At 43.9% G+C, this 12,403-nt stretch overlaps 1 protein-coding gene and 1 long non-coding RNA gene across 2 annotated transcripts in view; one reads left to right on the forward strand and one right to left on the reverse strand.

Moving 5' to 3' along the window:
• The window catches only part of nrg2b (neuregulin 2b), a 75,390-nt gene extending 64,908 nt beyond the window's left edge, over positions 1-10,482 (forward strand). Inside the window, exons 7-11 of the mRNA XM_037780352.1 lie at positions 683-812; positions 2,156-2,271; positions 4,276-4,491; positions 6,690-6,873; positions 8,249-10,482. Coding sequence (XP_037636280.1) covers positions 683-812; positions 2,156-2,271; positions 4,276-4,491; positions 6,690-6,873; positions 8,249-8,725 — 1,123 coding nt within the window. The 3' untranslated portion in view covers positions 8,726-10,482. The remainder of the gene's footprint in view (positions 1-682; positions 813-2,155; positions 2,272-4,275; positions 4,492-6,689; positions 6,874-8,248) is intronic.
• Positions 1-12,403, reverse strand: part of LOC119494466 — a 30,260-nt gene that overhangs the window by 8,478 nt on the left and 9,379 nt on the right. The window contains exon 2 of the long non-coding RNA XR_005208218.1: positions 2,558-2,562. This is a non-coding gene — a long non-coding RNA (uncharacterized LOC119494466). The remainder of the gene's footprint in view (positions 1-2,557; positions 2,563-12,403) is intronic.

The raw sequence follows: 12,403 nt of genomic DNA on the forward strand, positions 1-12,403 counted from the left end.
TTATGAAGTGAAACAATATACGACTAAAATTACAATATATTCATTTATAATGTACCAAAAGATTTACTTCAATGGCTTCTGACATTTCTGACAACGTCAACAAACACGTCACAACTCGTGAACTCGGAGCTTTCAGAAACTTTCCAGTTACGAGGTCGTAAATACCACAAGAAGGAGGCGTTCATATGGACTCTTCTGGTGGACATGGTAAACATGACCCCATTTGAAGGCACCACTAGTTACTTTCTACCATTACTGTAAAGTGAATAATTCACTACGCCACATTCTATTAGCAAAAAGCTAATTATTTGTTTGTTTGTTTGTTTGTTTGTTGGTGAGTTTGTCATGTTGGAAGCTTATCTAAAAGAGAAAATCGTCCATTCTAAAACTGCATAATACCCAATCACATCAAGTTGATCAAGAGCCTTCATTTATTAATTAATCCTAGCTGCTCTTTATGGTATTTTTTTCATAATCTGGAATTTTTATGGACCTCCAATCCTGAGCATTTTACACTAAATACAACAGAAGAATAAGCTTTAATTCATTGGTGGTCAAAAGTTGTGAGACAGTGCTGCCGTACATTGATAATACTGCTGTAACCATAAAACGATCATGTGATTCTGAAGTGCTAAGAAGTAATGGAAGCTCACTTATTGTTCCTTCATCACCACTGATCCAGGAAGCAGAGGAAGAAGATGCACAATCACCTACACCAGAACCAGAATCAGTGTGTGGAGCAGCCCAACCTCACGCTGCCCAACGGACCCAACCACCCTGGGCCCGGTCACGAGGAGATCCCCATGGTTGATGTGAGTCCAAACAGTAGAAACACACAGCGGAGGCAAGTACAGGTGATCCTGAGGTCACGTTTAACTGACAGGCTGGAAGTACAGTCACCGAGTCCTGACGACCCAAAAAAAACACAACAGCTCATTCCTGACAGGGTCAGGATTTTCTCAGAGGCAGAAAATAATAAAATAAACAAAAATACAACAATATTAACTGATTAGATTGAATGTCAAGATGAAGAAAAGTTACTAACTTCATAGATGGATAGGTTGAGACATTTTTGGCATCTGTGACTTCGTTTTAGCTTCTGGTAGCCAACAATAACAATAATACGGTACAACAAAGCAATACATTTACAGTTATCTATTAGCTACCTATCAGGATGCATAGAAGTCACATTTTGTAATCTCCAGGCTGACTTTGCTTTCTTAGTGCTGCTGAAATAAAGCCGTATATGTCAGTGCTTTTAATTAAATATAACTGTCCTATAAATGGGAATTTGGTGTCAACATTTTCAGAAAACCCTCAGATATTCATTACAGAGGACCTATTACACTCATTTTCAGGTGCATACTTGTATTTTGGGTTTCTACTAGAACATGTTTACATGCTTTAATGTTCAAAAAAACGCTTTATTTTTCCACCCAGTCTGCTCTGATTGGACAGCTGGCCCACTCTGTTGTGATTGGTCAACTGAACCAAACCTTTCAAACTCCGCTTTAACTAGCTTTGTTTGAGGGCGTGCAAAACAAGCCGCCAGGCAGGTGTACATGTGTTACTTGGTGACATCACCACATTACGGAAGATAAGGCGGGACAAGCGAGGCAGTTCAGGAGCAGTGTTTCTGTGGGCGAGAGTAACTCCCTTTGGTGTGGACTTTGGGCTTTGTAAATTTGCAGATCTTTTACATGCACAAAAAACAATATAATACACTAAAGGAAAAAGCACAAAAACACAATAGGTCCTCTTTAATGCCAAAGGAGGGACACAAGAAGAAGAAAACACTAGAACTGGATGTCAGCTTCACCTGAGCAAACTGCAAAGGAAGCCCACAGAGCCTCGGCCGGTTCACAACTCCTCAGATGGAGTCACTGGTAGATTTGATTTAGCTTTAGCACTTAGATTTAACTCCACCAAGGAGGTTCTTTTAGTCTTCAGAGCAGTTTTGCCTCCTTTTGCCTTTGTGTAAATAAAACTCTGATCCATTGACAACACAGGGAAATACTGTATAGTGGCACAGAGCTGACAGGCGTTAAAGAGCAGGCAGAAACTCCTATCATTATTTGGAAACAAAAGTAACAAGTATTAAAATGATTCAAGTACTGTATGTGTGTGTGTGTGTGTGTGTGTGTGTATATTGCAGTACATCCCCAAAAGCGTCCCAACGACGGAGCGTGTGATCAGCCACGGCACTGAGGGTGCAGGCAGCCGAATGTCGACCCGCTCCCACCACTCTACCACTGCCTCACATGCTTCCAGGTAGACCTACCACACACACCTCCAAGTGTATACACAAGCAAAGATAGGAACTTCTATACTCCTAATTCTTCTTCTTACAGTTTCAGTTATTAACAGTTTTCATAGTGATTATTTCTTTTGTAGAAAGTAGCTGCAATGATAGCTGTTGGTAGTGAGTCTGTGGATCATTCAAAGTAACAGGAACATTGTTTATGGGAAAAAAAAATGTTTGTATTGTGGTGGCAGCAGAAACCTCAGAGACAACTTTCTTGGACAGTGAAAACCAATACATCAGACCGGCAGATACGGCTACTTTGCAAAAAGTCAAGGCTGCGCTCCCTCTTGGGAGAAAGCAAACCAAAGATCTCATAGACTTCAATGCAATTTGACGTATGTTTAGATTATAATTTTTAAAGTTCGTATGCATTCATCTCTTGTTAAACAAACGTTTGTTTTATAAACATGTCTAATAATTAGTTTGCGACCTTGCCTGAACCTGAGCGTTCGCGATACCTTAATAAATTAAGGTTGATCGCCGTCATGTCACTTCAGTCTTCCTCCGTCCAACACAGTGGCCGGATATTGCTTATCCAGACTTCTATACATATTTGATTGAATCCCGTTAGGCTAAGTGTTGTCTGTTAATAACCAGCAAGTTAACAGTCAACTGATTTATCTATAGGCTGAGATTTAGTTGGAGACGACAGTCTGATGCTTCTATAACGTTAATGTATGACTGTATTACTGCAGCAACCTCACACTCAAGCTAACGTTAGCTAACCATGTTAGTCATTGTCACCATCATCATTTAGCCGTTAACCACACTGACAGTGATTATTAACATATTTTATGTGCCTCAAATCTCAGTGTGAAAGCCTCGGTTAACCCGCTAAACAACAGCTTTTTGTAATTTTCTCTCCTGTGACGACGAGTTTCTTTCCCCCAAAAGGAAGCGCAGCCTCGGAGATGACGCAACGCTGGTCTGGTCTATAGCTTGGAGCCATAAAGCCCCTCTATTATGTCTTTTTTAGGACATGACTGGGGAACAAATCAGAGATCAGCGTTTTGGGATTTATTGTTAGTGCAACCAACTACACAGCAACTCTTATGCATAGCGTTATTACTATTACCGGTTTGTTTAAAGTAGAAGTTTGGAGACATGTTTCAACTTCTTCTCTTTACTCTGTTACCGTCAACGAGGGACACAGGATTGTTTCCCCCCAAAAGGGGGCGTGGTCACGAGAGCCTGCTCTGGATGACATATTGCCGGTCTGATGTATGCTACCTGCATGGGTAGAAACCACAAGGAAGAAAAGAAAATGTGATTTGGGTGAACCCAACCTTTAACAGCTTTTTGGCAGTGTAGTTCAACTTGTTCTGAAAAGTTTATCCCACAAATACCACAACAATATCAAGAGGAGAAAAATCACAGCGACTTGCACTTGAAACTCACACGAGTAGCAGATTTGTCATTATATGAAATATAACATTATAAAGCTGATTTATGAAAAGTTTTACCACTGGAAGGCAGAACATTGACTCTACAGACTCATTGCAGTGAGCTTTGACATACTGTATCAATTCATGGTTAACATGTGAGCCAAAAGACTCGCCCAATTCTACTTAACACATGCAGCACACACAGAGCAACATAAGCATCCCAAGTCTGATACTGATTGGCATTCAGCCTCTCGTTTGGTCCTCTGACTCCTGAGAAACACATGTGTGACTTTGGCTTATTGATGCTCCGCTGTCATCACCAGACACTTGTTTACTTTCTCTTTCATGCTGGACAGTTAGTGTACAATCAGATTGTGTAGAGTTGCACAGTTGGCTGTTGATTATCAATAGGATCGGACAGTTTGATATGAACAATTTTTGCTGTATTGCTGTAACAATAGACATATGAACAATTTTTGCTGTATAGTCTCTTTACCCAGCATTCCTTCATCCTCTGTATCCTCCTGGCTCCTCGGTTCTGTTATAACCTTTTTAAACTTGTTCTGCTGACACCCACACCTGCAGACACGAGGAGCAGACGTGGAGCATGGAGCGAACAGAGAGTATGAACTCAGACTGCCAGTCAGGCGGGCTGTCAAGCTCTGTGGGAACCAGTAAGTGCAGCAGCCCGGCGTGCATGGCGAGGAGGGCCGCCCACTGGGGCTGCACGGACATGTCCGGACCGGGAATGCAGTACGGGGATTCCTACGACTCTCTAAGAGACTCGCCTCACAGTGACAGGTAGGGAAGGTTATAATGTGTGTGTGTGTGTGTGTGTGTGGTGGTGTTGGTGGTGGGTCTTTATGACTCTACAACACTTTTACTTTATTTTACCTTCTATCACACCAGCCTCTTTACTCTTTGGCGGTCCCAAGTGGCAGTTAATGGTTATGATTTTTTCAATGTCCAGGTCTACATCACCCAGATACAGTATATTGTAATGTGAATATATAAACCAGTGCTTTAGTGGTAGTGAAGGTAATGAAATAATTTAACCACGTTGACATTATTTTTACCAATTACCAGTTAAAGAGGACCTCTTATGCTTATTTTCAGGTGCAACCTTGTCTTTTGGGTTTCTACTAGAACATGTTTACATGATTTAATGTTCAAAAAACACTTTATTTCTCTCTTACCGGCTGTGCTGCAGCACCTCTTCACCCTCTGTCTGAAACGCTCTGTTTGAGACCTAAAAAGCCCAGTCTGCTCTGATTGGTCAGCTGTCCCACTCTGTTGTGATTGGTCAACATAACAAAGTCTTCGGACTCTGCTCCAGCTCCGCTCTAACTAGCTTTGTTTGAGGGTGTGCCAAACTAGGCAGGTATCATGCAAATATGTTACTCTGTGACATCACCACGTTAGGGAAGAAAAGGCGGGACTTCAAGCGAGGCGTTTCAGGCAGTTCAGGAGCAGTGTTTCTGTGGGGGAGAGTAACTCCCTTTGGTGCTGACTTCGGGCTTTGTAACTTTGTAGACCTTTAACATGCACAAAGAATATATACTGTATGAAACACACTTAAGGAAAGGGGAAAAAGCATAATAGGTCCTCTTTAATGGTTTCCTACACGTCCCAGAATGCCCTCTGACTAATAAACAGACTTACCATTCCTTTATTTAGTTATGTTTGTATTACCTGTTTGCACTATACTAGTACAGTTTCTTAATATTGAACATGAATATTCTGTAATTGTTTTCACATTAATTAACTAAAGGAATGTGTCAAAAAGCATAATAAGTTAGGAGGAATTTTACATGACTTCATGTAAAAAGTGACTTGTCCGTACAACATAAAACCAGTCGTGATCTGCTTTGTGTCTTCCTCATGTTCTTCTTATATCATTGCAAACTTATAAGTGTAGGGCTGGGTGATAATTCACTATGATAATTTATCGTCTTTCAATGGAATCGTATTGTGATGAAATCATATATCGAGATATCGCGATACACAATTGTGTCGTCTAAATTGTTAATAAGCACATACTAACTCAAATTTCTCAGAAAACCTGAACTCAGTTAAATCAAACTATTGTCTTAATCGGATTACTCTGTGTTTGTGTGCATGCGTGTAAGCATTGTCAGTTTATAGCCGGACATATTTATAAATTTTTTTGTCTATAATTTCACTTGAAACTGTTATGTTCATTTTGCATTAAAGTTCCTAATTAAATGAAAAAATACACGGTACTTTTCATTTGTCAAGTATTTAATTCACACAGGTGTATATTTACTATTATTTATTGTATTGCTATATCGTGATATCGTTGTCGAGATATGAAATGATCTATATCGTAACGGAACATTTTGGCCATATCGCCCAGCCCTAGATAAGCGTGGATCATTTAGGTTGCTAAATTGACTCAATGTTTCAGAATTTGGGATCTCTTCAGTGCATTACCAACTAAACTCACTGAGGTGCAGCAGTCGTACGCTCTTTGCGAAGGCACATGTACAGTAATGTTTTTCATCTTCTTGAGACGGACTGTGTGGATGGCGAGGTGGCTCAGCAGTTAACACTGTCGTTTCACGGCAGAAAGGTCCTGCGTGCGAGCCGGAGCCAGCTGGCTGCAGTGAGTGTTTCTGTGTGGAGTTTCTATATTCTTCCTCCCACAGTCCAAAGCCTTGCAGGTCAGGTGGACTGGAAACATTAAATTGCCCGCAGGTGTGAATGTTGTTGTCTGTCTGTGTGTGTTAGGCCTGTGATTGACTGGCGACCTGTCCAGGGTGTCCCCCTCCTCTTGCCCAGTGCATGCTGGGCAGGCTCCAACCCCCCGGCCCTGAAGAGGACAAGTGGTTTAGAAAACAGATGGATGGGACTCATTGACAGACTGGCTGATACTGACTATTACAAACTGTAGCCAAATGTGAGCTAGTTTCAGTGGACTTTGTGTTCAAGATGTGATTCAGACACCGCAATAATCTGCTGTTGTCTTTCCTGTCCAGGTATGTGTCGGCGCTGACCACGCCAGCGCGCCTGTCTCCAGTGGAGTTTCACTACCCCCCGTTGCCGCCCCAGGTGCCCACCTTCCAGATCACCTCGCCCAACACAGGCCACGCCCTCTCCCTGCCCCCCGCCGCTGCCGCCTACCACAGAGAGGACGACCAGCCGCTGCTACGATGCCCCGATGTACGTAGGCAAATATAGTACACGCGTTACAATCACACCGTGGTGGTGACTACATGGCATCAGTTAACGAATAGGGCTGGTTATGTTCTATATTTTTCATTGTAAACAAATCCCATGAAAAGACCTAAAACAGTAATCCTATCTGTCTTTGTTGAGGGACTATTTTCAGCCGCGGAATAATACATTTAGTGCTCTTGAGAGTATTCTCAGCAGCAGGGCGGTGCATGTGGGATCATCTCAAAATAAATAAACTACAGTTTGTGTGTTCATGGTTTTTAATAGTTTTTGAACAATATTGGAGTTCTGCGGCACAGAGGAATAGCCTACTGTATATCAGTTTAGATAGACATACTTGTTAGTAGGATGAGTTAATTGTTGGTTTAGCTTTTTTTTCACAATAAGAAAAATATAGCATATAACCAGACTTATCCTTTGACCTGATGGTTCAAATCCCTCTGTTGGCATCCACCCTGCTGAAGTTCCTTTGAGCAAACCACTGACAAACATTCATATTTAAAGGGTGGGTGCATTATTTAGTTTTTTTTTTCCTTTTTTTATATCATTCTGTAGCTTCCCAGTGGTGTTCCTTAAGTATTCTAATCCAAACATTCAAATTTTGGTCAAAGTATGTATGTTTTAGCGTCAAAATGGGATTTTCCCTTCAAGCCCTTCGGAAAAAATTGCCCGCATGACCTGATGTAAGTTTCAGCATGATGACGCTGCCACATGTACAGTATATATACATCCTTATAGTCAGTGTATTGTATTAACACTACATACAGTAACTTAGATGGCGGTCGGCATGCTCTCAGTTTGGAGAAGCAGACAGGAGAGAAGCTAAGCAATGTCGAAAAGGGCTGTCTGATGGCGAGGGAAAGCGGTGAAAATATTCTAAATATAGCGTACACTTAAACTGATATTGATTTTTTAGGTGGCTAAAATACGTTTTTCTGCTGCTTCCGTCCACAGCCGCTTTACCTCACTGTCAGACAGCCCTTTCTGACAGGGAACTGAAGCCGTTATATCGCTCTCTTCAAAGCCACCAGACTACATTCACAAAAGCAGTAATTTTACCTCGCAGAATGCGGGAGTATACATACAACCCCACTTCAAAAAATACAAACTAACCCTTTCAGTTATTTAAAACTTTAATTTTAAACTTGGCACAGCTAACTTTGACTCAGCTTGTGCTAGCATTCACATTATTCATAACCTTATGGATTAGCTTACTGAGGTAACCTACTGTACATCACAGCTTTTTGCTAACGGCTGAGTGGGCGTTTCCATTTGGAAAAAAAAGAAAAGAACGCAGATGGACCCGCCTTTTTAATATATACAGTTTCAATCAAACCCTCCACTCTGTTTTATGTTGTAGGATGGAAGTTTATACAGGCAGCCCCGGCGTCCGCGGCGACCCTACCTGACGGAGAGCACAGGAAGCCTACCGTCCAGCCCCTACCGTCTCCCTGACGACGAGGCCTACGAGACCACGCAGGAGTACGCCTCTTCGCGGGAACCCATCCGAAGCCGGCGACGCCCGCGACGCAACCGCCTCAACGGACACATCTCCCAGCGTTCAACGGGCCTACGGGACTACAGCTCACAGAGCTTCAGCCAGTCAGAGGAGGAGGAGGAAGAGGAGGAGGAAGAGGACGCTCACGGGGAGAGCACACCTTTCCTCAGTATGCAGAACATGAACATGGACCCGCCCTTACCCGTCCCGGGTTACCGGACGTCATCCGGCGCGGACACACGGACTCACCGCGGGCTGAGTCGGCCGGGGACGCGCAGCAACGGGCAGAGCCGCAGCTCGCATTCGCACCGCTCCAAGGCTGACAACATGCCCCTTTAAGACTTACCCCCGCCCCCCCACCACCACCCACCCCTCCACCTCACACACTCCCCTTCCTCCTACACACAACCAGTGGACTAGAGACCTGCACCTAGGAGAAATATTTTTATTTTGTATAACAGACAGATATTCTAAACAAATGAAATATTTATTTTCATTTCAGCAAAAATTGTCTACTAGCTAACAGCAAAGACTTTTTTTATAACGGGGGGGAAATATTTATATGTAAAGTTTTTTGATTTACAGCATTATGAGAGATGAAAAAATAAGAGAATTACGTGCCAATTTTTTCACAAGTTAGATAAATAGAATAATATTGTGGTGCCTTTTGCTGTATGCTGAAGTCGGAGGTCCCATTGAGTTTTTGTAGCCTTTCTTATAAAGACTCCTCGTTTTTATAGAGACCAACCCTCTTCCTTCCTTTTGCTTTGGTTTTCTCTCTGATTTGGGATCTTCCTCTTTTTTGAACTGTGATCTGATTACGTCATCATGCAATATTGATTCCTCCTGTGTAAAAGGTGTCTGTTTACATGAGTATGATCCACGCGATGCGCTCGTTTCACAGGGACATTCAGTCACTGACGCAACCGGAAGAGTAGGGTAGTTTTTTCTCGGATGATTTTTTTTTTGTTGGATGAATCACATCGGTCATTTATGTCCTCGTTCGCCGCCTGTCAGTCATTTGTTGTTATTTCTGTGAAAACAAGAGTGTTGTTGAGGGGAAGTAACTCCAGATTCCTGTGTAGGTGTTCAGGGTGCTGCCATGACATTGGTGGTGGTTGCAGTGTTTGTGTGTGTGTGTGTGTGTGTCTATGTGTGTGTGTGTGTGTGTGTGTGTGTGTTCGTATGTGTGTGTACACATCATGAAGCCTCATTTGGTCGGCGCCTCCGTTCACCTCGGAAAAAGTGTGGCCTCTTGTTCGACTGACATGCTCCTCTCACCAATCCTCACGCTGCCAGAAGCTCCATTGCACTGTAAGCACCTCCCTCCGTGAGCAGTCATTGGCCAGGGAGCTGCCGATCCAAACCGAACCGAACCAATCCAGTTGTAATCCAGCCTGACTCTGGCCTCCCGTGGACTGCCCAGCCCGCCCGTTTCCTATGCCAGCAGCTTAGAGCCGCACTGTGTCTCAGGACTTCCCCCATCGCATCACAGCCAAAAAGACTCAAAGCAGAGAGCGCACGCCATCTCAGTCACAGTTCAGTCATCAAGGCCAGATCCACGTCCCCCTCACTCTCCTTCCTTCCTGTCTGTCCGTCAGGTTTGTTGCGTTCACTCATGATCAAGGGAGCGTGGGTAAAAAAAAAACTCTTGGAATCAGAAGGGTTGCTTTTTTTTTTTTTTTTTTTACTTCAAAAGGTCGTGTGTATGTGTGTAAGTGGGCATGTGTGATGATGATGATGAAAAAATGATGCGGAGACCACATCTGTTCACTATGTTGCAGGGGCGTAGCTAGGAATTCTGGGCCCCCTGGGAGGAGGATATTGCTCTGGGTTCCCCCCTTTTCTTTTCTTTTTTTCAATTAATATAAACCTACTAGTTTGGGGCCCTTTCCAGCTGTGGACCCCTGGAATCGCCACCACCTTTCACCCCTGTAGCGATGGCACTGCTCCGATGGTAAAAATCGCCACGTGCAGGTTCACACTGCTAGAGAGCGAGTTCTACTTTTCCTTTAGCTCACAGCCAAACGGTGGTATAATGCTATTACTGATTACTGCATCCTTGATTTGCATTCCTATACCTTTTATTGATTGAACTTCTTTTGCTTGGTCATATTGACTGAATGATCTGTTACCTGTCTGTCTCTGCCCCCCCCCTTCCCCCGCCCCCCCGCTCCCCTCCACCTCACATCGCCCCTCACCTTCATGTCTTTCTCACCCCCCCCTCACCGAACTTCAGAGGCAACTAGCAGATGAATTTAGGCCCCATCTCCAGATGACAGCACACTAAAGCTTTGTTTATACTCGCACGAGACACCGTGGCTCGGGCCTCCATAGATGGCGTTTATGTTCAACCAAGCCCCCCAGGAAGACCACCGGTCGTCAATCCCAATTTTCGTAGTGGCCAAACGGTGGTACTACAACTTCCGTGTCCGTCACGTGATGCCATTGGGCCCAAAAATACTTTCTCCCATAGACTTACATTGTTAAAGAGACGGCTGTAATTTTTTTTAGGTGAATCAACTCCCCAGTATGAACACTCTAAAAGCCCTTATTAAATCATTAGGTCCTAAAAGTTGTAAAATGCACTAATAGCCGAATCCAGAGTTATTTCCCTTCCTCCGTTCATGTGAATGAGACCCAGACCGAGGCTGGAGCGAGGGCTGGGAGGCGAAGTTAGCAAGCCCTGACGACACTGTGACGGCTGTACCCCCGTGACCGAGCCATGTGACAGAGCGGACGCTACTGCGCCTGCTCCTTCGGCCCAATGGATGTGGGAGATCGCCGGAAGATCCTTGTACTTTTCCAGTTGGAAGTCGAGACATTTTGGCATCATGCGCCACTGAGCAACTCTCATAGGAATGAACGGGGCCCCGCCTACAACGCTGTATCCAGTTCTCTTTATACATCCATGTGCTCAACGCGCAATATGCTCCGAAACACCAGGGGGCATACAAACAAAATATTCTGTGGATAAGCAAGAAGTCAACCAGTGTTACCGGAAAGGAAAGTAGGCTGCCTGGCAACAGTAGTAAACACCAACGTACCGCCAAACATTGCATTTGTGTACTGTAATTATTATTGTCGCTTACCTCCAAGTCAAAATGACTCTCTGTCTCTTCGGTGCTTCGCCTCGGGTCGCCACTCTTTCCATGAGACCTTTTTTCCCCCCAGTGTGTTGCCTATTTCTATTCAAGTATTTAATGATGTGACTGTCCCTGTGGTCTCTCAATGAACACTCGTAGAGTTCCAGTTTTTCCCTCGAAAGCATCCATGCGTGCACAGTCGGCGCGTAGTTACAAAAATTCAGAGAAATGCAGAGCCTTTGTGCGCCACGCGAAAGCCGCAATGACGTGATTTCCTGCCGCGGCTTCAGTACGGCGACCATAAACCAAGCTTTACAGTAGGCTGATCATGTCAGAGACCCTTCACCTTCATCGGGTTTAGAGACCCCCTTTCAAGCTCACAGGAAAATGTGTTAGATACAATACGTGTCCCCTATTAGAGTTCATTTCCAATAAGTAGAGTTTTTTTTTATCGTTTTCTTCACACGGGAGATGCATGGATCACAGACATAGAAAGTATCTTAAAAATGGCGACGAAACCTTCAGATTCAGGGGAGTCACGTTAGAAATTTATAAAAACATTATTTGGGTTCACGGCCCAAAGGTCCGGCTAGTTTTGTCTTACTATCACTGTAACCAATCTGGGATTTGCAACGTGGAAATACTGCAAGTGAGGGTAGTGTGCTTCTAGAGCTAGTTGAATTGTTAACCCCTCCCAACCCCCGCCCTCTTTCTCCTCACCCTGCACTCCCCCCTTTGACCTTTACATACACACATGCATCCGACACATCATACACACATAATGAAGCACACACAGACACACACAAACCCTCATATGACACACACACACACACACACACACACACACACAGCCTTACCATGTTTGTGTTTGTCAAGCAGTTTGCCTTCGTCTTTTTTACCTCCCGACTCCCTCTCTCCCCCCCCCCTCCCT

Source organism: Sebastes umbrosus, chromosome 9, assembly GCF_015220745.1.
Source record: "Sebastes umbrosus isolate fSebUmb1 chromosome 9, fSebUmb1.pri, whole genome shotgun sequence".
NCBI lineage: Eukaryota > Metazoa > Chordata > Actinopteri > Perciformes > Sebastidae > Sebastes > Sebastes umbrosus.